The following is a 24,037-nucleotide window of genomic DNA, read 5'->3' on the forward strand; positions in this document are numbered from 1 at the left end:
GAATCCAGAGCTAGAGCATAAGGGGTAACCTTTTAGAACTGAGGTGAGGAGAAATTTCTTCACCCAGAGGATGGTGAATGTGTGGAATTCACAACCAGAAAGCAGTTGAGTCCAAAACATTGTGTGATTTCAATAAGAAATTGCATGTAGCTCTTGGGGCTAAAGGGATCATGGGGGGAAGAGGGGATCAGGGTATTGAATTTGATGATCACCCATGGTCATAATGAACGGCGGAGCAGGCTCGAAGGGCTGAATGGCCTACTCCGGCTTCTAGTTTCAATGGGGCAAATTTGACCGGCCCTCCCGCCACGGGAATTGGAGCCGGCGGGTGGCAGACCATGGAAAGGTCCGTTGACCTCGGGCAGGATTTTCCGGTTTCGGGGCGAGCGAGGTCGGAAAATCCCGCCCTATGTTTCGATGTGGCCAACTCACCTGTTTTAAGATACAATAATTGGAGTCCTCAGACACAATCTACATTAAAGAGATGAGCCAGTGTTTATTTGGTTTGATTTCATCCACAGGATCCCTGTGTTCTTACACTCCAGTAACCGTGTCGTGGTGTGTGTCAGCTGCACAAAACATGAATGACAGATACACGCAAGAACTTTTCTTATTTAGATTTACAATTATTTACATATAACAGAATATATGTTCACTGACATTTGAGCCAAGTTTAATAAAGTTATTAAAAATAAACTTGCTTCCTTTAAAAAAAAACAACAAAAATTAGAAGCCAAGTTAAGTGACATCACAGAATATATTATATACCATTACTGGAGCAATGCACCGTCAGAAGGAATTATTTTTGCACACTTTCCAGCACACAATTTAGATTTTTTTTTTAATATTCTTTTAATAAAAGTAACAGCAACAACAACAAAAAAGTTTTTTAAAAAAAAAACACGACTTTAACAAATTATACAACCTTTTTCTTCCAAAGCTATTTAATTTATGAGGATAAAAGTTAAAGCAAAGAGCAGTCTGTGGTGTAGACCATCGTTAACGATTAATGCATTCTAATATAAAATACAATGCGAGTTTTAAAAAGAAATCTACAGATGAGACTGAATAATTGTTAAAGGAGATCCCTATTCACCTGAATTGAGATGTAGTACTGGTGCCGTCCCTCAGGTATCTCCTACAATTTGGTTGGGTTATGTTTACAGTGTCGCATCCCATGTTTGGTGAAGGGAGTTGTCACTTAAGAGGATAGAGTCAGGAAAGTGATCAGACAAAGGTGTAATTCAGTGACGCGACTGAGCAACCGAGTGCAGTGAATGGCATTCACGCCCCACTGAAATGCTCTAAAATGAGTGGCATGGTGGCACAGTGGTTAGCACCGCTGCCTCAGAGCGCCAGCCACCCGGGTTTGATTCTGGCCTCGGGTGATTGTGTAGAGTTTGCATGTTCTCCCCGCGTCCACGTAGGCTTCCTCCGGGTGCTCCGGTTTCCTCCCACACTCCAAAGATGTGCAGGTTAGGTTACTCAGCCGTGCTAAATTACCCCTTAGTGTCAGGGGTCAAACAGGGTAAAATGCATGTGGGTAGGATGGGAATGTTGTCGTTGCAGGCTCAATGGACTGAATGGCCTCCTTCTGCACTGTAGGATTTCTACGTTTTTACTAAATTGTCCCTTAGTGTCAAGGGGGCTAGGCGGGTAAATATGTGGGGCTATGGGGATAGACCCTGGGTGGGATTGTTGGTGGTGCAGGCTCGATGGGCCGAATGGCCTCCTTCTGCACTGTAGGGATTCTATGTTTTTTCTAAATTGTCCCTTTGTGTCATGGGAGCTAGCAGGGTAAATACATGGGGATACGGGGATAGAGTCTGGGTGGGATTGTTGTTGGTGCAGACTCGATGCGCCAAATGACTTCCTTCTGCACTGCTAGGATTCTACCATGAAAGTAAACTGTGCCCTTTATTCAGCCCAAGAACAAACATTTTGCAACTGAACACCTTTCCCCTCTTATGGGAGCTCTGGCTATGGCAAATCATCTCCCATTAGTTTAGCCACTGGAACAAAGCCTTGTGTCCTCAAGAAGACAATGGGTTTAGCTCTATGCATTAAGGCCCATTGCGTTCTTGCTGGAACTCTAGTGGGCATGGGGCAGAGAGCTGTAAAATCCCTGGGAGCAATTGAGGCATCCCCACCTGCATGGGTGGCATTCTCTGTCTAACCCCAAAAAGGCAGTGACATAGGAATGGAGATTGGAGTAAGTGGTGATAGCAGGAGAGGGGGAGGAGGGGAAGTTTTTTTTATTCGTTCGTGGGACATGGGCATTGCTGGCTGACCAGCATTTATTGCCCATCCCTAGTTGCCCGAGGGCAGTTGAGAGTCAACCACATTGCTGTGGCTCTGGAGTCGCATGTCAGCCAGACCGGGTAAGGACGATAGATTTCCTTCCCTAAAGGACATTAGTGAACCAGATGGGTTTTTCCAACAATCGACAATGGTTTCACGGTCATCAGTAGATTCTTAATTCCGGATATATTTTATTGAATTCGAATTCCACCAGCTGCTGTGGCGGGATTTGAACCCAGGTCCCCAGAACATTAGCTGAGTTTCTGGGTTAATAGTGTAGCGATAATACCACTAGGCCATCGCCTCCCCTGTGGCAGTGATGCTGCTGAAGGTTGGGCTTGGATGTCCTATTGCCTTGCCCAAAAGGCAGATGCGGAGTCCACCTTTGGGAATCCAGGATTGATACATGATCTGGACAAATTTCTGAAACAGGGTGGATTCTTTTATCGACCTTCGAAGAATTTCGGAACTGTCATTTCCAGGGCGCAAGATGTCCTAGATGTGTGCTTAGTGACGTGGGCACCCACCCATCATTGTTATAATATGGAATGTCCTCCAACATCACATAACCATCCCATTGCTTAATCGGACCGTGGACTTTCATCCCCATAATAGCCGTTCACTGGTTGTCTCTACCTTGAAGCACAGGAGGGAGCATTAACTGAGAGACGCATTGCTAAAGTGTACACACACCGTCCTTTACAACCCTGAAGGTAATGCAGCAATTCAGGGGAATACTGTTCCTCTTTAAGTACCTATATATCATACATAATGTCATGGGGACTTGGTTGTAAGTACAAGGAAGTTGAATTATCATACTATATACAGCCTACAATAAATACTGTCTGTTGTAAGGGAAGTTATACTTTATATTAAAGAAATTCTATTCTCTCAGAGCTTCATGTCTGCTGGAGAGGGGATGAGTGGTGATTTCGGCGGTTTCGTGGCTTTTTCTGTTCCCTGATAGGCTTGACTTTGAGCTGCTTGTTTAAGTTTTCTTTGAGAATGTTGGCGGGGCGCTGCCAGTAATCCTCGCAGTACTGGTTGATGAGCCCCATTTCCGGTTGGCTCAACAGCTGCAGCAGGTCCTTGTACTCGGGTTTCGGGGTCCTGGAGGTGCCCGGGCTGCCCGCCTGCAAGTTGGCCACGCCCGGCGACAGCCCCCCTTGTGAAAGCACCATGTTGACCGTTTCGTTGTTCAGGACTCGGAGGTGCACCCGGGCCAGCGCGTGCTTGAAGTTGTTCTCCGTGGAGGTGCACTGATACATGCCAGCGTCTGTCATCTGCAGGGATCGAAGGAGAAGACCTTGGTCTGTCTTGAGGATGCGTTCATCTACTTTAATCTGGAGAGCAGGCAGGGGAGAAAATAACCCACAGTGTAAGTGACAGATACATTCGAGCCTGCCTCATGTATATTCATCGCACCATCTTGAAAAACATGGCATTCAAACATGGCTTCATCCTGGCGGGGAGCACTAACCATTAAAATTATTCCACTTTTATTTTAACTGGAAAATATCTTTATTAAGTGGTTGTCCAGGGTGATCTTGTGGTGTAATGGGTCAGGTCCCTGCTGGAGGTCGGATTCACTGACATACCGATCATCAACTCCCGAAATAGGGATTTACCCATCGGCCTGGGTCCCTGTCCTGTCAGAACAGAGACAACAACAACCAGAGCAAGTTGACTCAACATCTCAGACAAGACAGTAGGCAAGCGTGCGGTGGTGCTGTTAACAATTCCCATGACCACAGCGTCAGGGAGAGTGTCTGGATCTAACTCTCTTTGAACAGTCCTAAAAACATCCTGATCTGAAATCCCCAATGAAAAAATGCATGTTGGACACAGGATTCTAAATTCTAAGTTCCCAATGAGCGAGAAAATGGCAGTAAATCTCACAAGTTAATAATAATGGTTAGCCTTGCTAAGCTATGAAACAGGATGGATCTAGCAGAGTAAAGAGCAGTTAGCCAGCATGTTGGCTGCTCTCAATTATAGATCCCCTACAGATAGCATCACTTCAAACTCAAGTGCCTCTTGAGATCTCCCAATCTAATAATAGATAGTGCCACTCCCAATTACAGTTCCGCTTCAGATAGCACCACCTCCTATCATAGTGCCTCTTCAGAGAGACTACTCCCAATTATAGTGTCCCTACAGACAGCATCACTTTGAGCTCCAATGCCCCTTCAGACAGAAGCACTCCGGCCTATAGCCCCCTTTTAGCTGCCATTACCAGCTAGCACTCGAGCTAGCTATCATGCTACATCATCCTTTATTTATTTTTTCACTGAAGTGGGTGTCACTGGCAAGGCCAGCAATTATTGCCAATCTCTAATAGCCCTTGAGAAGGGTGGGGAGCTGCCTTCCTGTCAACGGAATGGCTTGCTAGTCTATTTCACAACCCAATTGCAAGTTGGTCACATAGCTGTGGGTCTGGAATCACAAGGGTGCTCAACTGGGTAAGATTTCTTTCCTTGTAGTGCATGAGTGAACCAGATTGTTTTTTTTAAATGACAATGTGGCCGTAATTACTGAGATTAGATTCTAACTCCAGATTTGCAACTAAATGAATTTAAATTCTCCAGATGACATAGTGGGATTTGATTTCCCATCGCCGGTTTATTAGTCCAAAACCTCTGGATTATTAGTCGAGTAATGTACCTGGTATTCCATCATACCCCTAATTACCCCCTCCCAGCTTTAATGCCCCCTTGGAGTGAACAGTCATTGGGTTATTGCTCAGGGCGGAATGGTGGCATAGTGGTTAGCACTGCTGCCTCACAGCGCCAGGAACTCGAATTCAATTCCGGCCTCACGTGACTGTGTGGAGTTTGAACATTCTCCCCGTGTCTGCCTGGGCTTCCTCCAAGTGTTCCGATTTCCTCCTACAGCCCAAAGACGTGCGGGTTACATTGATTGGCCGTGCTAAATTGCCCCTTAGTGTCAGGGGGATTAGCAGGATAAATATGTGGGGTGATGGGGAGAGGGCCTGGATGGGATTGTTGTTAGTGCAGGCTCGATTGGGCAAATGGCCTTCTGCACTGTAGTGATTCAGATATACCCTTAATATTGTTCTCTTGGGCAGGGATGCTAAGTTCTGCCATCTACAAATGAGCGATGAATCTATAACTTGTGCCCATCTGAGAAACAAGTATTATACGTCACTTCCACAACTGACTAACTTCTGTGAAGGTCGCTGATGATGTTAAGAGTACACTGGGTGACGTTACACACAGTTTCCTTTTGCGGAGAACGAGTTAAGCTTTGTGCGATGAGCATTACAAAATCCAACTGAAAGTGAAAAAAAAAGCTAAAGCTTTTCATTTAACCAAGACTCTTCCTGCCAGTGTTACGTACAAACAACCCAGTCCTTGACATTGGCGCTGGTTGACAAAGAAGGATAAGCAACACCCTTCTCATGAGAAAGGAAGTGCTTGCAGCTTCACTACTTAGATGACTCACTTCCCAGCAGCTGAGGGTGGATAGCTACTTGAGCCAAAAGTGCTTGGATCAGAACTTTATACGTCAGCACAGGAAGCTCGCGTCAGCTGGGGTGGTCCGGCTTCCTGACATTGCTAATGGCTGGTGACCAGAATTTGTGTGTTTGTGCGTGTGGGGGGGTGGGGGCGGGTTGATCTTTGATGTAAGTGGGGGAATTCTGTAGCAACTGAAGTGAAGGGTGGTCATTCATTGATATGTGTCAACTTAATAACTTAAGGCAAGTCTAAACGAGAAAGAGTGCAGAAAAGATTTACGAGGATGCTACCGGGACTTGATGGTTTGAGTTATAAGGAGAGGCTGGATAGACTGGGACTTTTTTCCCTGGAACGTAGGAGGCTGAGGGGTGATCTTATAGAGGTCTATAAAATAATGAGAGGCATAGATAAGGTAGATAGTCAACATCTTTTCCCAGAGGTAGGGGGTGGAGTCTAAAACTAGAGGGCATAGGTTTAAGGTAAGAGGGGGGAGATACAAAAGGATCCAAAGGGGCAATTTTTTCACACAGAGGGTGGTGTGTGTCTGGAACGAGCTGCCAGAGGCAGTAGCAGGGGCGGGTACAATTTTTTTTTAAAAAAAAGCATTTAGACAGTTACATGGGTAAAATGGGTATAGAGGGATATGGGCCAAATGCGGGCAATTGGGACCAGCTTAGTGGTAAAATCTGGATGGCATGGATAAGTTGGGCCGAAGGGCCTGTTTCCATGCTGTAAACCTCGATGACTCTAAGTCTACCTCAGGTGGTGGCTGCTTAAATGCTGATGCTGTCTCAAAAGGAACCTTGACCCTGATCACTAATTAACAGCTCAAAACAGTGTGGCCATTTCATATCTGACACCATTATGACTGCTGTAATAAAGAACTCACATCTATACAGTACCCTTCACAACCTCAGAAAGTCCCAAAACACTTTACAGATAATTAACTATTTTGAAACGTTGTACACTGATAATCTTCAAGTGTACATTGTCACATTCTGGATTCCAGGTCTGCTCAATCTAACAGCCTCAATTACCCAGGTGCCAATTATCTATCAGAATTTTCACATGTTAAAGCCTTAGGTAAGGCATCGCCTCATTGCATCCTGCAACCACCAAACATATCTTTCTGAAATAAAATTCAACCTTAAAATTCAGTATTTAATCGAGGTAACTAGCTCGCTGGTTGGTGGGAGTCCCACATTGCCTCCTTTTGGTGAAGGAATGTCATTCGGGCCTTCCCCAGGATTAAGGACCCATCACCAAACCCATCACCAATGGAGAACAACTCCAGCCTATCCAATCTTTCCTCATAACCGCTATTTTCCAGTCCTGACAACATTCTCGTAAATTTCCTCGGCACCCTCTTTAGTGCAATTATATCCTTTCTGTAATGCAATGACCAGAACTGCACATAGAATTGCTCCAGTGCACAAGGAGGCCATTTGGCCCATCAAGTCTGCACCAACTCTCCAACAAAGCATTTATCCAGGTGCCCTTCCCCTGCCCTATGCCCATAACCCCATGCATTTATCCCATTAATGCCCCCCTAACCTACACATCATTGGACACTAAGTGGCAATTTAGCATGGCCAATCCACCTAACCTGCAATTCTTTGGACTGTGGGAGGAAACCGGAGCACCCGGAGGAAAACCACACAGATACGGGGAGAATGTGCAAACTCCACACAGACAGTTACCCAAGGCCGGGATTGAGCCTGGGCCCCAGGCGCTGTGAGGCAGCAGTGTTAACCACTGTGCTGCCCACATGGTGCACATGTTGTGGCCTAACCTTCGTGGAGCATAAATACCAGCATTGAACAGATGGGCTAAATGGCCTTCAATGCTGAATGTTTTCTGCAGATTTAACTGCAACCACATTAGACTCTTCTACAATCCACAGCATATATCGTGCAGACACAAGCTGTCAAGCCATTATTAGAATAAGACATTGTTTGTTAATGGTTTGGTCGGTGGAGTTACTTTAAGGTCAGTGCATAGGGCCTGGTGATTAAACTCTATAAGGGTGGGGTTGAAGATTATGAATCCCGGGTATAGATTTACCTCTTTCTTCCGCTCGCTGCCATGTCGCTGTAGCACCCACTTAATGCTGGCCTGAGGAGACTTGGGCTGACACTCGAGGAAGGTGCTGCTGCCTTCCACCCCATACTGTTCCGTCTCTGCCGCTTTCCTGTTAGCTGTCAATGTATAAGAGAGGGTTAGGACGCAATGTGATACCATCCATTCCATTAGAAAACATAAGGAAACTCTTCAGTTAGGTAAACACAGACAGTGTACCGCACTCTGAGGGGAACTCCATGCATTGCCGTCCGTCTACTTTGAAAGGGGCCCAGTTAGCCTATCCTTAACGATTCTAAGCTGCTCAAATGATGAGTATCCAATTCAATCATTTTGTCTCAAAGACTATTCATTTCAGGTTGTCTCCTCAAAATATTCCAGTTGTCTGTCTTCTTGCTCTCAATGCACTCAGTTTAGTTGAAGTGAGTTCCAGAGGTGATGGTGTGAGGCGACCCTCGACCCTTCACCTCATCCCTCCAAGTCTCCTGGCTGTATACACCTTGCTTACTCTCCTGCTGTGTACACCTTGCTAACTTTGCTGCTGTGTACACCTTGCTAACTTTGCTGCTGTGTACACCTTGCTAACTTTGCTGCTGTGTACATCTCTCCAACCTGTGTACATCTCTCCAACTCTCCAGGCTGTGCATATCTCTCTTACTCTCCTGGCTGTGTACACCTTGCTAACTCTGCTACTGTGTATATCTCTCTACCTCTCCCACCTCTGTACATCGCTCTAACTCTCCTGCTGTGTATACCTTGCTAACTCTGCTACTGTGTACATCTCTCTAACTCTCCTGCTGTGTATACCTTGCTAACTCTGCTACTGTGTATATCTCTCTACCTCTCCCACTGGTGTACATCTCTCTAACTCTCCTGCTGTGTATACCTTGCTAACTCTGCTACTGTGTATATCTCTCTACCTCTCCCATCTATATACATCTCTCTAACTCTCCTGGCTGTGTACAATAACTCTCCTGGCTGTGTTCACCTCTCTAACTCTCCCACCTGTGTACATCTCTCTAACTCTCCTGGCTGTGTACATTTCTGTAACTCTCCTGGCTGTGTACATCTACCTCTTGTTGTTTGCATCTCTCTAAGTTGCCCTGGTCTCTCTGCAAACCACTGACTAATTGCCCATTATTCACTATGCGTTGGGAGTTTACTGATAACTGCCTCCCACAGAAGAAGGAAATGTCTCCTGACTCACCGTTGGAATTGTAACCTCGGCACTGCCGGATTGGGTTGCCGTGCCGTACGTCTTGCCTTCGACTTCGCCTGCGAGAAACACAAGGAAACAAGTTCCAGTGAGCGTAAGAAACCACAAAACGCAGTTTGGAATTCTGAACTGAATTTTATTCCCAGTGAACCTGTGGAAAGTATGAGTTTCTGTCCGTTGTATGTCCAAAGTCAACATCAAATATTCACAGGTTATGAAAAGCACCAATAGGATATGCTCCAATTTCCAGGTCTCCTTCTCTGATTTACTTAGCCAATAGTTTCCACAAACTACACCCTACCATCTGCAACCCACAAGTTTGAGTTAACTCCTGCCTTGGTAACCCTTTCACCTCTGAGTCAGAAGGTTGTGGCTTCAAGTCCCACTTTGGAAACCTGAGCACAGAGATGTAGGCTGACAGCCCAGGGTAATAAAGTTAAAGTTTTTTTATTAGTCACATAAGGCTTACATTAACACTGCAGTGAAGTTACTGTGAAATTCCCCTTGTTGCCACACTCTGGCGCCTGTTCGGGTCAATGCACCCAACCAGCACGTCTTTCAGACTTTGGGAGGAAACCGGAGGACTCGGAGGAAACCCACGCAGACACGGGGAGGATGTGCAGACTCCACACAGACAGTGACTCAAGCCAGGAATCAAACCCGGGTCCTTGGTGCTGTGAGGCAGCAGTGCTAACCACTGTGCCACGGTGCCGCCCACAGTACTGAGGAAATGCTGCAATGCCGCAGCTGCCAGTGGGCAGCATAGTGGCACAGTAGTCCACACTGCTGCCTCACTGCTCCAGGGATCCGGGTTCAATTCCGGCCTCGGGTCACTGTCTGTGTGGAGTCTGCACGTTCTCCCCGTGTCTGCGTGGGTTTTCTCCGGGTGCTCCGGTTTCCACCGACAGTCCAAAGATGTGCGGGTTAGGTTGATTGGCCATGCTAAATTGAGCCTAGTGTCAGGGGATTAGCAGAGCAAATATGTGGGGTGATGGGGATAGGGCCTGGGTGGGATTGTGGTCGGTGCAGACTCGATGGGCTGAATGGCCTCCTTCTGCACTGTAGGGATTCTATGATTCCATAATTCTTTTGAATGAGATGCTGAGGCGAGGCCCTGTCTGCTTTCTCGGGTAGCTGTAAAAGATCCCACAGCACTATTTCGAAGAGGAACAGGGCAGTTATCCTTGATGTCCGAGCCAATATTTAACCCCCAATCAACATCACCGAAACAGCTTATCTGTGGATGAGCATATTGCTGTCTGTGGGAGCTTGCTGTGCAGAAATTGGCAGCTGCATTTCCTACATTACATCAACCACCGCACTTCAAAAAGCACTTCAATGGCTAAAAGGTGCTTTGGGACATCCTGAGGTTTTGAACGATTCTATAGAAATGCAAGTTTTTTTCTGCCTTCCGCAGCTGCTTCCAGGGCCCCAGTGCCTCAGTTCCAACTCTCTGGTTGCTAACGCTTTTGGTTCATAGATACCAGGCCAGTGGATTGAAAAACATAACACCACTTTCTGACAGGCCGCAAAAGGCTAAGGTGAGATTCTTCTCTTACTGATAGGTTGATTGCCTTTTCCTCTGCTAATCATGATTTTTCCTGAACCTTAGTCCTGTACTTAGAAATCCAATGGTGTAAAACCAAAGATGGCAGCACTGTACTAAATCAGTAACCCACACGGACATGTTGGCATCACTGTTACATTCAGAAAGCAGAGCTATCTTTATCCCTAAATTTTAACTTTGACTTATTAGAATCGTAGAATGCCTACAATGCAGAGGGAGGCCATTCCGCCCACTAAGTCTGCACTGAATCTCCAACAGATCATCTTACCCCTGCCCTAACCCTGTGACCCCACATATTTACCCCGCTAATCCACCGAACCTACACATCTTGGGACACCAAGGGGCAATTTATCATGGCCAATCCACCTAAACTGCACGTCTTTGGACTGTGGGGGGAAACCGGAGCACTGGAGGAAACACTGGGAGAATGTGCAAACTCTACACAGATGGTCACCCAAGAATTGAACCCGGGTCCCTGGGGCTGTGAGGTAGCAGTGCGAACCACTGTGCCACCCTTAAGAGGTTGTTCATAGAATCCTATAGTGCAGAAGGAGGCCATTCAGTCCATTGAATCTGTGTCAACTCTCCGATACAGCATCTTACCCAAGTCCAACACCCAGCCCCCATAACCCTGTGCATTCACCATGGCCAATCCACCTAACCCGCACATTTTTGGACTGTGGGAGAAAACCGGAGCACCCGGAGGAAACCCACACAGACATGGGGAGAACGTGCAAACTCTGCACAGACAGTGACCCGAGGCCGGAATTGAATCCGGGTCCCTGGTGCTGTGAGGCAGCAGTGCTAACCACTGTGCCACCGTGCCGACATTAAGAGGTAGCGCTCTCTTGGTGCATGAGCTTGTAATTGTCAACCAAGATGCTGTGCCCAAAGTCCTGGAAGTGGGATTTGAATCCATGCACTTCTGACTGGAATGAGTCAGTGATTGAGAGAGAGAGAGGCAAACTATGACAATGAGACAAAAGACTTGAGCTTATCTGACAATCTGCCTCATCCACACAGAATAATATTAATGATTTTCTTTTTAAATTTCTATCTGATTTGGTGTTCGATTGGAATACTGAATTCACACATGACAGTATCGAGGATAACAGAAGCTAAAAGTCCACAGAGAAAAATGAGTGACAGGCTCACGAGAGTCAAGAGATGCCCCTCTGCATTAATTTATTGTTAAAGAAAATGATTTTCCGCTCCAGTGACAGCAGCCAAGATAAATGAAACAACACAGCTGCACAGTGAAAAAATATAATGAGCACTGGATCCACCTTGAGCAAATCTCAAGGAGCTTTTCCACATAAATGTAGAACAGGGCAGCACGGTGGCACAGTGGTTAGCACTGCAACCTCACAGCTCCAGGGACCCGGGTTCGATTCCGGCTTGAGAATCTGCGTGGACTTTTGCACATTCTCCCCGTGTCTGCGTGGGTTTCCTCCGAGTGCTCCGGTTTCCTACCACAGTCCAAAGATGTACAGGTTAGGTTGATTGGCCATGGGTACATTGCCCCTTAGTGTTAGGGGGACGAGCAGGGTAAATATGTGGGGTTATAGGGATAAAAGGCCTGGGTGGGATTGTGGTCGGAGGAGAGTTGATGGCCTCCTTCTGCACTGTAGGGATTCTATGATTCTATGTGCAGGTTAGGTGGATTGGCCGTGCTAAATTGCCCCTTAGTGTCAGTGGTACTAACAGGGTTAATATGTGGGATTAGGGGGATAGAGCCTGAATGGGATTGTTGTCAGAGCAGGCTCGATGGGCCGAATGGCCTCCCTGTGCATTGTAGGGATTCTATGATTCGATGAACAATACTGGTACCAGTTCTTTGGAAAAGCTGTCCAATTAATCCAACTGTCAACGCTCCGTCCAATTGCCTTGAAAACATTTCCCATTGAAGTATCTATCCAATTCCCTTTTGAAAACGACTAAAGAATATATTATCTTTCAGGCAATGCTTTCCTGATCATGTCAACTTGCTGCCCAAAGGCAAAGAAAATCGCCTCACCCCGCTACTGGTTTTCTTACCAATTTAATTTAAACCCCAGTTCCTCATTCTGCTGCCAGTGGAAACCATTTCTCTCTCTTAACTCAATTAAAATCCTTCATGAATGTGTCAGACTGACAGGTGAGATGTGCATTGCAACTCCCTGCTGGCTGTGACACATCTTATTGATCGAACCTGTGAATTCATTTTAATAAATACTTCTTTCGTTGTTGTCAAAGCTAAGACAATCAGTCGAAGCTGCCTGCTGATGACACTGTGTCCCTGTCAAAACTAATGGCAATCCGATTTTTATTTCCACTGGGTATTATAAATGTTAATAGCTTTCTCCGTCGCTGTAACATGGATGCCGGTTATTGCTGTCTCATTGATGGTCTATCACCCGGGTAATCGAAAAGCATGGGAATAAGAGAAACAAAATCTGCTGCTTCCTTCCAGAGTGCAGGAATGCTCTTCCCCTGTCACATTCTCCTCCCAATATATTACCCTCCTGAGGCACAACTGTGTAGAATGGCCCCGGGGTGTCACGGTGGCACAGTGGTTAGTACTACTGCCTCAAAACGCCAGGGACCCGGGTTCAACTCTGGCCTCAGGTGACTGGCTATCTGTGTGGAGTTTGCACATTCTCCCCGTGTCTGCATGGGTTTCCTCCAAGTGCTGCGGTTTCCTCCCACACTTCAAAGATGTACAGGTTAGGTGAATTGGCCATGCTAAATTGCCCCTTAGTGTCCCGAGATGTGCAGGTTAGATGGATTGGCCATGCTAAATTGCCCCTTAGTGTCCCGAGATGTGCAGGTTAGATGGATTGGCAATGCTAAATTGCCCCTTAGTGTCCCGAGATGTGCAGGTTAGATGGATTGGCCATGCTAAATTGCCCCTTAGTGTCCCGAGATGTGCAGGTTAGCGGGATTAGTGGGGTAAGTACTTGGGGTTATGGGAAACAGGTCTGGGTGGGATTGCCCCATAGTGTCAGGGGGATTATGTGGGGTGACAAGGATAGGACCTGGATGGGATTGTTGTTGGTGCAGATACAATGGGCTGAATAGCCTCCTTCTGCACTGTAGGGATTCTATGATTCCCAAGGCAGGACTATCGGACTAAGATGACAACTTCTTGTCGTTGAAATCGAAACACATTAGCATCAATGTTTGTGGGGCGGTGCGATTGCAGAATGTCCATCTGACTAACAGCTGTAACATTCATGGAGAAATGTCCATCTGAGACAGTTCAACGTGAAAAACACTACTAAAAGATCAGAGGTTTCATATTTCATTGTAAGTAAACTCTTGCAAGTTGTTTATTGTAGATCATCTTGGTGTGGTCCCAAAGGAACAGAAATCAGTGTGATTCATTCCTGATGCCTCATTAACTTCACTTTAATTTTTATATCCCTGCTATACTTTTATTATGTAACATTGCAGTGTTAGCTGCACTTGTTTGCAATTTTTGTCATTTATATCTCATTCTCTGCGCTAAAGACATTTCTTCCAAATGTAAATGTTGCTTTAATCGCATAGCTGATGGGGGCGTTCAAAAATAGCCAGATAGTGGATAGTCAGAAACTTTTTCCCAGGGTGGAAGAGTCAATTACTAGGGGGCATAGGTTTAAGGTGAGAGGGGCAAGGTTTAAAGGAGATGTACAAGGCAAGTTTTTTAAACAGAGAGGGTAGTGGGTGCCTGGATGTCGCTACTGGGGGAGGTAGTGGAAGCAGATACGATAGTGAGTTTTAAGGGGCATCTTGACAAATACATGAATAGGATGGGAATAGCGGGATATGGTCCCTGGAAGGGTAGGGGGTTTAATTCAGTTGGGCAGCATGGTTGGTGCAGGCTTGGAGGGCCGAAGGGCCTGTTCCTGTGCTGTAATTTTCTTTGTTCCTTGATTGGTTCATGGGATGTGGGCGTCGCTGGCTAGGCCAGCATTCATTGCCACTCTCTAATTGCCCTTGAGAAGGTGGTGGTGAGCATAATCCTGAACTGTTGTAGTCCACATGGTGTAGGTACATCCCCAGTGCTGTTAGGGAGGGAGTTTCAGGATGTTGACCCAGTGACACTGAAGAAACGGTCAATATATTTCCAGGTCAGAATGGTGCGTGGCATTGAGGGGAACTCGCAGGCGATGGTGTTCCCATTAGGGCTGCTTCCTCACTCAGGAGGAATTCCTGCCTTGGAGAGCTCCCCAGTCAATCAGATTGGCCGATAGCTCTTCAGTGCCTCCAGGCACAGTGCTGCAGTGGCCGGAAGAGGCATTGCAGGGAGCTATCTGGAACGAAGTCTCGGGACCCGGAGGACAGGTAAGTGACAGGGGACCCAGGACAGGGAGGATAGGGAATGTCTGGGAAGTTATGAAGTGGGGGGGGGGGGGGGGGGGGCACGGGGGGGTCAATCAGGGTCGTTAGGGATAAGCCAAGGGTGAGCGAGGTCCAGATGTTACTGGGCCTTAAGGGGAGAGTGCCCCCAATCAGCAGGGACCATTTGATGGAAACCCCCCACCCATACCCCCGCCCTTCCATCCCAAGATCGAACGTTGTTTTTCTCCGATCTTCTCCCTGAGAACTATCACCTGCACGCCAGCCTAAAAATTGAGCCTGTGTGGGAAAAGGCCCTAAAGTGGCATTAAAGGCCCACAGGGGCCTTAACTGGGGCAAGGGTGGGCTTCCCCTCAGAGGCCCTGCCCGCCCCAGTGTAAAATTACCACCAGGCCAGGGTGGGTAGGTACCCAGGGGGCATCCCACTCATTGCAATTTCACACAACCCCCTATTATTGATAGACTTTTAATCTTGAAACTCAGCGAATGTTCTGGGGACCCAGAACGGCAGATGGTGGAGTTTGAATTCAATAAAAAATATCTGGAATTAAGAATCGATTGATGACCATGAAACCATTGTCGATTGTCAGAAAAAAACTCATTTGGTTCCTTTAGGGAAGGAAATCTGCCATCCTTACCTGGTCTGGCCTACATGTGACTCCAGAGCCACAGCAATATGGTTGACTCTCAACTGCCCTCGGGCAACTAGGGATGGACAATAAATGCTGGCCGGCCAGCCAGTGAGGCCCATGTCCCATGAACGAATAAGAGACTTGAACTATCTAAATGGATCTGTGAAGCCACAGGAAATGTGGAGACCCACTTGGAACCAGATTCCTATACTGTGGCCCTGAGCTGCAACGGGCGACACGTTGAGTGAATGGTTCACTTTTGGCCCAGCGTACCGATCAATCATTTACCTTTTCGACGATGCTAAATATCTGGAGCAGGCTTTGCCATCCCAAGCACAATATGGATCCCTGGCGAGACAGCAGTCAGCACAAGCCTCCCCGTAAACGTCACAGCGGTGAAGGGTGACCTGAGTAATGCCCAAGGTGGAGCCAACATAGAGCTGTTGCTGTAAGAAGCGAAGAAGACATAAACATGAAGATTTAGCTCGGTCACGGTCTCTAAATAATATTTAGGATTGGAACATGGAAGAGAGACAGTTAATCTGTCATCTAATCATTCATCGTAAACCGCAACAGAAGGCATCGAGTACAAACATATATTTAACACATGGAAAAGTAATCAGGCTTGTTAAAATGTGCTGTTGTTTAACAATTGGCACCCACTTGACGCGAGATCATGTTCTAAGTGTGTAAAACTGGGGTTCATCTACAGATCGAGAATGGCTAGAGAACAGATTGGATTCACAATTAACTTGATCTGATTTGATTTGATTTATTATTGTCACATGTATTAGTATACAGTGAAAAGTATTGTTTCTTGTGCGTTATACAGACAAAGCATACCGTTCATAGAGAAGGAAACAAGGGTGCAGAGTACGGTGTTACAGTCATAGCTAGGGTGGCGAGAAAGATCAGCTTAATGCAGGGTAGGTCCATTCAAGAGTCGTAGGTGACATGCCAAATTTCCTCAGTCTTCTGAGAAAGCAGAGGCAGGGACAAAGGGGCAGGTGGGCAGATCTGTGAGTAAATCGTTTCCTCACTCACTCGGGAAAGTAAATGGTCAACGTTAAAGTTTATTTATTAGGCTTACATTAACACCACAATGAAGTTACTGTGAAAACTCCCTAGTCACCACACTCCGGCGCCTGTTCGGGTACACTGACGGAGAATTTAGCATGGCCAATGCACCTAACCAACACGTCTTTCGGACTGTGAGAGGAAACTGGAGCACCCGGAGGAAACCCACCGTCATGGGGAGGACGTGCAGACTCCGCACAGACAGTGACCCAAGCCGGGAATCAAACCCGGGCCCCTGATGCTGTGGGGCAGCAGTGCTAACCACTGTGCCACCGTGCCACCCTGTAGACCAATGTCACAAGAAAGGAGGAAGGTAGTGAACTAAAATATTAGACAGGAAGAAACTCAACCCTTGAAATCGGAAGTGGAACAGTTCCAGGTAGGGCTGTGGGGAGGGGGGGGCAATGTGGATTTGAAGGTAAAAAACGCTGGAAAACCTGAGCAAGTCTGACAACATCTGTGGAGAATCATAGAATCCCTACAGTACAGAAGGAGACCATTTGGCCCATCGAGCCTGCACTGACAACAATCCAACCCTATCCCCGTAACCCTAACTTGAAATGCTGACTCTATTCTCTCTCCACAGGTGCTGTCAGACCTGCTGAGATTTTCCAGCATTTTCTGTTTTTGTTTCAGATTCCAATAACTGCAGTATTTTGCTTTTATGGATGTGAAGATATAAGGTTTATCAGAGAATGCCTTGCGTCTGCTTTCCTCAGTTTGAACAATGAAACTAATCTCCACAATTTAATTCACTTTTTATTTTCAACCTACGTGTTGTTACAATTTATCAGTAAAGTGGTTAAGTAATTGTTACCCTTTTAGATGAGATCTTCATTGTCTTTACTTCAGTCGGCATCTGAAAGATTAAATGTTTGAATTTATCAACACACGGCAGGATCTAAAGTTTATTTATTCGTGACATGAGTAGGCTTACATTAACACAACAATGAAGTTACTGTGAAAATCCCCCAGTCGCCACACTCCGACGCCTGCTCGGATACACCGAGGGAGAATTTAGCACGGCCAATGCATGTAACCAGGACTGTGGGAGGAAGCCGGAGCACCCGGAGGAAACCCACGCAGACACGGGGAGAATGTGCAAACTCCACACACAGACAGTGACCCAAGCCGGGAATCGAACCCGGGTCCCTGGCGCTGTGCTAACCACCCATCTGTAAAGGATCTGTACAAGTGCGATGGTATATTAGAGGCAGGTTTACTTTTAAAAACTGGTGTAGTTGTTTCCCGGCAAGCAGCCCGGCTTCTATTGTTGCCGATGAGTTGAGGCTGGATTTGTCTATTCTGATCTCCCCTGCTCCCAGATGGAGGATGGGGTCTGGTGGAAATGTAGGAGAGGGGGGCAGTAGTGGGGGAAGATACCTTTGAGGGCTGATGCAATCCAATCCTCTGAAAGCCAGTACTTAATATGGCAGGAGGCTTAAAAGAAAATGGGGGGGTGTGGATGGGGGGTGGGCAGCGGGGGAAATTGTTGGGGGAGGGCGTTTGGCGGAGGGGCTGGGGATGTAGCTGAGGGAATCTTTGTGTTCTCGAGGGATAGGAAGTGGTTGTCAAATGTTCTCTTTATTAAATTAGTGACAGGAAACATTTTTAAAAGAAGGAAAAACAGTATTTAAACAGGGCTAATGTTTTGCAGAGTTGTCGTGTTGACCTGTATCTGGTTTAATGTCACAAAGTATTAGGTATCAGATTTTTGGAGGATTGTCTTGGTATTGAGTCTGCAGAGCGTGGAATGCATAACGCCAGTCAGGGGAGCTGAGGCAGGGATCGCTGCATCTGTTAAAGGGTGAGTTGACAGCGACCTAAACAAAGGGAGATGACGGCCAGCGTGGCGGCACAATGGGACTCGTTCTGGATTGCTTCGGGAACGAGCCAGGAGTGACATGACGGGCTGAATGGCCCCCTTCTGCACCAAAATCTTCGGTTTCCCTTGTTTAACTTGGTTTCAAAATCTTAGAAACATCGGGCGGGACTTTCTGGCCATTCCTGCCAGGACGATCTTCCAGTCTCTCCCCTCCCCCCGCTGCGGGTTCCCCAGTCACAGAGGGTGCGAACAATGGGCAAGCCTGTTGACAGTGGTGGGACTGGAAAATCCCAATGACGGGCCACCTCCACTTCCACAAAACACACCGCAGGGGAACGGGGAAAATCCCGCACGAGCTTAAAATAAGACCAATATCCCCAGGAATGTTCTTGTCCTTTCTGAATTGCAGATTTACTGTTAGTTAAGCAGATTATTTTTTAAAAATCCATTTGTGGGACGTGGCCTTCGCTGGCTAGGCCAGCGTTTTATTGCCCATCCCCTAATTGCGCTGTTAATGAACCAGACTAAGGAGGTTAACAGTGACCTTGAAAACCTCGACTTCTTCAAGAATCAGTTCCTCGGTCTCCATGTCATCCTTGGGGAGTACAATCACTTTCTGCACCGTTCCACGATCTGAAGGGAAAGGCAAAATGAAGAGCTGAAGTTGGCATCTCACCTTTCTCCCGGGACATTATATTTGCACAGTAGACAGACTGCAAAGCTTAGAGTACATTGAGGAGGTTCCGTGAGGTCGAATTTGCAGTGGAGCTTAAAACACAGACATTTGGGAGGATGTAAAATGTCGTTATAATGAGTTAAATAGGGGGGAGAATCATAGAATTCGTACAGTGCAGAAGGAGGCCATTCGGCCCGTTGAGTCTGCACCGACCCACCTTTTTATCTTCCCCAGGCCCTAATCCCTATAACCCCACATATTGACCCCATTAATCTACACGTGTGGGACACTAAGGAGCAATTTACCATGGCCAATCCCCCTAACTGGCACATCTTTGGAGCGTGGGAGGAAACCGGAGCACTTGGAGGAAACCCACGCAGACACGGGGAGAACGTGCAAACTCCACACAGGCGGTGACCCAAGCTGGTAATCAAACCCATGTCCCTGGCGCTGTGAGGCAGCAGTGCTGACCACTGTGTCACCGTGCCGCCCTAAGCACGATACGTTAGCAGTTCATCACTTTAACCTCTTGCCCACCTCGTCAAGCTTGGGTCTAATTTTTATTCTGTTCCCCTTGCTCGGGAGTCCCCCTGCAGAGGAAGTCATTCCTCCTGATTTACCTCATCCAATTTTCTGTATTTATTTCAATTTATTTCGCCATTGTTTCACTGCAGTGCCTTCTCTAATGCCTCTAACCTCCCCCGACATCCACGCTGTTCCTTCTAACTCCCTATCGACTCTGTTCCTTCTATCCCCGCCCTCCCCCCACCCACCCACCCACTTTGTTCCCCCTAATCCACGCTATCTGGGCAAGATAAGAGTTAATTTTCTAAACTGGATCCTTTACCTGTTCCGAGGAATAGGACCTCGTACCGTCCATCCGCTGCGTCCACCTGATCCACTGTGATGGTGGTGAATTCATAATCGACATTGGTCCTGACCACCAGAGGGCGCTTGTGGACTGGGTAGATGGCATTGTACATGGTGGGATGGTTCCTCATGAAGTTGATCACTTCGTCCGGGTAATCCTTTGTGGATTTCATCGAAGGGGTAAAGGTGCCACCGGGACACTGCAAGAGATATTAGAAAAGGAAGTCTCACCAGGTCCTTTCACAAACTATGTTTCAGTTTTTGGACAGATGTATTTTATTCCAATGTCCCTTAGTGATCACGTGCTATTGTGATGATGAACATGGCTGTCCTCCCTAGTCTCTTGCCCAATATTGCCTCCCGAACAAAAATACGGCAACATTATCCGGTCAATCTCACATTGCTGTTTGTGGGATCTTGCTGTGTGCATGATGGCTTCTATGGTGCCTACATTACAACAGTGACTACACTTCACAAGTATTTCATTGGCTGTAAAGCACTTGGAGCATTGCTGAGGCCACATCTCGAGTATTTTGTCAGTTTTGGTGTCCTTATCTGAGGAAGGATGTCCTTGGGCTGATTCCTGGGATGGCAGGTCTGTCATATAAGGAGAGACTAAGTCGGTTAGGATTATATTCGCTGGAGTTTAGAAGAATGAGAGGGGATCTCATAGAAACTTATAAAATTCTAACAGGGTTAGGCAGGGTAGATTCAGAAAGAATGTTCCCAATGGTGGGGGAGTCCAGAACTAGGGGTCATAGTTTGAGGATAAGGGGTAAAACTTTTAGAACTGAGGTGAGGAGAAATTTCTTCACCCAGAGGATGTGGAATTCACTACCACCAAAAGTAGTTGAGGCCAAAACGTTGTCTGATTTCAAGAAGAAATTAGATATAGCTCTTGGGGCTAAAGGGATAGAATTATAGAATTCCACAGTACAGAAGGAGGCTGTTCGGCCCATCGAGTTTGCACCGACCACAATGCCACCCAGGCCAATCCCCCATGCATTTACCCTAGCTAGTCCCCCCCTGACACTAATGGGCAACTTAGCATGTCCAATCCAACTAACCCGCACATTTTTGGATCAAGGGATATGGGAGGAAGGGAGGTATCAGGATATTGAATTTGATGATGAGCCATGATCAAAATGAATGGCGGGGCAGGCTCGAAAGGTCGAATGGCCTCCTGCTGCTTCTAGTTTTTATGATGTGGAGATGCCGGTGTTGGACTGGGGTAAACACAGTAAGAAGTTTAACAACGCCAGGTTAAAGTCCAAAAGGTTTATTTGGTAGCAAAAGCCACACAAGCTTTCGGAGCTTGGGGCTTGGAGCTCCGAAAGCTTGTGTGGCTTTTGCTACCAAATAAACCTGTTGGACTTTAACCTGGTGTTGTTAAACTTCTAGTTTTTATGCCAGTACGTTTCTATTCTGAGGTCTGTATAAACCCAGATTCTTTCTTTAACATTATTGGAGGAAAGTGTGCAGAGGTTGCTGGGGTGGGTGGGGCTGGGGCTGGGCAGGGGGTGAATGTGGTGACATTGTTGGAGACAACATCTTTGCAATTTTGTTTGTGCTCATTTATCATCACCACGGGTCTCCAGGTCAAGTGTTGCAGTAGATAAACACAGAGTAAGGCTCGCCTCCATGCACTCCAGCCTCATAAAGTGTCTTTTAGCTGCCTGATATCACGACCCATTTGAAGCTGTCAACTCACAACCACTGGGGTGGTTTAACCTCATTTCTGTGTGGATTGGCAGAAAATTCCTCTCCCTTTGCCTGTCCCCAGATGTGTGGGATTGTACAGAATATTCAGTCCTACTTTTTCCTTCAGCAGTAACAGCCTGTCGGTCCAGGTGACATCATCGACAGGGAGGTGTCCGGAATGTTCTGGAATGGTTCCCATTCACTGCAATGGTTTGGTCTACAGCATTGATCTATCTGGAGCCTCCCTAGCCTGGGAAAACACAGATACCGAGTGCGTGACGCCAGTGACTACCCAGCCCATTCACCTTCGGAAAAAATTGCCTCAGAAGGTCAGATTACCTGATTGCTGCCCTTAATAACTGGGCAAGAGTTTACAACAGGAGTCAGCCGGTCAGAGGGAAATTTCAACCAAGCCCTTGGCGAGGAGGGAGGATAATGACTGCTATTAGCCCTGGCTGCTTGGAGTGAGATTTGTCTGGTCTGTTCACTTTGCCCATGAGAGGCAGGTACCAAAAGGGAGAAAGATTCTTCAGGGAGCTAAACAGGGGGAGGTTTGATTTGATTTGATTTATTATTGTCGCATGTATTAGTATACAATGAAAAGTATTGTTTCTTGAACACGATACAGACAAAGCATACCGTTCATAGAGAAGGAAAGGAGAGAGTGCAGAATGTAGTGTTACAGTCATAGCTAGGGTGTAGAGAAAGATCAACTTAATGCGAGGTAGGTCCATTCAAAAGTCTGACAGCAGCAGGGAAGAAGCTGCTCTTGAGTCGGTTGGTACGTGACCTCAGACTTTTGTTTCTTTTTCCTCAGACTTTTGTATCTCTTTCCTAATGGAAGAAGGTGGAAGAGAGTATGCTCGGGGTGCGTGGGGTCCTTAATAATGCTGGCTGCTTTTCCAAGGCAGCGGAAAGTGTAGATGGAATCAATAGATGGGAGGCTGGTTTGCGTGATGGATTGGGCTACATTCACGACCTTTTGTAGTTCCTTGCAGTCTTGGGCAGAGCAGGAGACATACCAAGCTGTGATACAACCAGAAAGAATGCTTTCTATGATGCATCTGTAAAAGTTGGTGAGAGTCGTAGCTGACATGCCAAATTTCCTTAGTCTTCTGAGAAAGTGGAGGCGTTGGTGGGCTTTCTTAACTATAGTGTCGACTTTTCGTCTTGTGAAAGAGCAGTGGACATGTGGGACCTTCTGAATGAATCTGTGATGGAGGGAAGCTGTGGGGAGGGGTTCGATTCTCCCTCTGGGAGGTGATGCCTATATCACCAACATTAATGGATGGAAAACCTGTTTGAGTGTTGTCTGTCAGATTTGGAGATCCAGCCCACTGACATCTTACCCCCCCCTACCCCGGCTGATGCTTGTTAGTGAAGAAAGCTACTCACAGTGCCGGGCCTGGGATATGGTATCTTCCCTGTGTAAGGCATCCACTGGTAATTCGGCCCCTCTTTGTGTGCAAAGGGCCCGTTAAAGACAGTCCGGATGTCGGTCATCGAATAGACACACACAGCGGAGCCTTTGAAGACCGACCTGTTGGTAGAAAAGAAATCTCCTGTCAGAGAACAGGATGATTCGAGGCTTTTAAAACAACAGTAACAGCCATGAGTTTGACACCAGGAAAACTGTTGGCTTAACACCTCTTCTACAACATGAAGAAAGGAATTTTGTCTGAATAAATTGGTACACTAATGCTACACAGTGTCATGACAGCATGAGGGCGGCACAGTGGTTAGCACTGCTGCCTCACAGCGCCAGGGACCCAGGTTCGATTCCGGCCGCGGGTGACTGTGTGGAGTTTGCACGTTCACCCCGTGTCTGTGTGGGTCTCCTTCGGGTGCTCCGGTTTCTCTCCACACTCCAAAGATGTACAGGTTCGGTTGATTGGCCATTTTAAATTGTCCCTTAGTGTCAGGGGGATTAGCAGGGTAAATGGGGTTACGGGGATAGGGCCTGGGTGGGATTTTGCCGGTGCAGGCTCGATGGGCCGAATAGCCTCCTTCTGCACTGTAGGGATTCTATGATCATAGGCAAAGCCTTTAGAATGGTGGGACTTCAGTTCATGGTGGGCATCATCCAAGGGAGATACAGCCTTCTGTGGTTCTTAGAAACATAGTAAAGTTACAGCACAGAAAGAGGCCATTCAGCCCATCGCATCTGTTTCCTGTGACTCATTTTACATTTTAATTCCGACTAGAAATTGAGATTGCGCAGTTTGGGCATTCCCGCTGTTCCAGGACCGTGTCCGAGCATGATTCTCATTGGCATGACGGGCACAGTGGTT

The 24,037-nt window shown here is 46.9% G+C and overlaps 1 protein-coding gene across 2 annotated transcripts in view; it reads right to left on the reverse strand.

The window, feature by feature from the left end:
• Positions 1 to 473: 473 nt before the first annotated feature.
• The window catches only part of LOC144491705 (semaphorin-3F-like), a 240,715-nt gene continuing 217,151 nt past the window's right edge, over positions 474 to 24,037 (reverse strand). For both annotated transcript variants that reach the window (XM_078209906.1, XM_078209907.1), the window contains 8 exons: positions 23,142 to 23,286; positions 20,023 to 20,245; positions 19,044 to 19,132; positions 17,492 to 17,533; positions 15,886 to 16,043; positions 9,067 to 9,134; positions 7,845 to 7,978; positions 474 to 3,644 (listed from right to left, as the gene is read on the reverse strand). In XM_078209906.1, coding sequence (XP_078066032.1) covers positions 3,201 to 3,644; positions 7,845 to 7,978; positions 9,067 to 9,134; positions 15,886 to 16,043; positions 17,492 to 17,533; positions 19,044 to 19,132; positions 20,023 to 20,245; positions 23,142 to 23,286 — 1,303 coding nt within the window. In that variant the 3' untranslated portion in view covers positions 474 to 3,200. The remainder of the gene's footprint in view (positions 3,645 to 7,844; positions 7,979 to 9,066; positions 9,135 to 15,885; positions 16,044 to 17,491; positions 17,534 to 19,043; positions 19,133 to 20,022; positions 20,246 to 23,141; positions 23,287 to 24,037) is intronic.

This window comes from Mustelus asterias, chromosome 3 (genome assembly GCF_964213995.1).
Source record: "Mustelus asterias chromosome 3, sMusAst1.hap1.1, whole genome shotgun sequence".
Taxonomy (NCBI): Eukaryota; Metazoa; Chordata; class Chondrichthyes; order Carcharhiniformes; family Triakidae; genus Mustelus; species Mustelus asterias.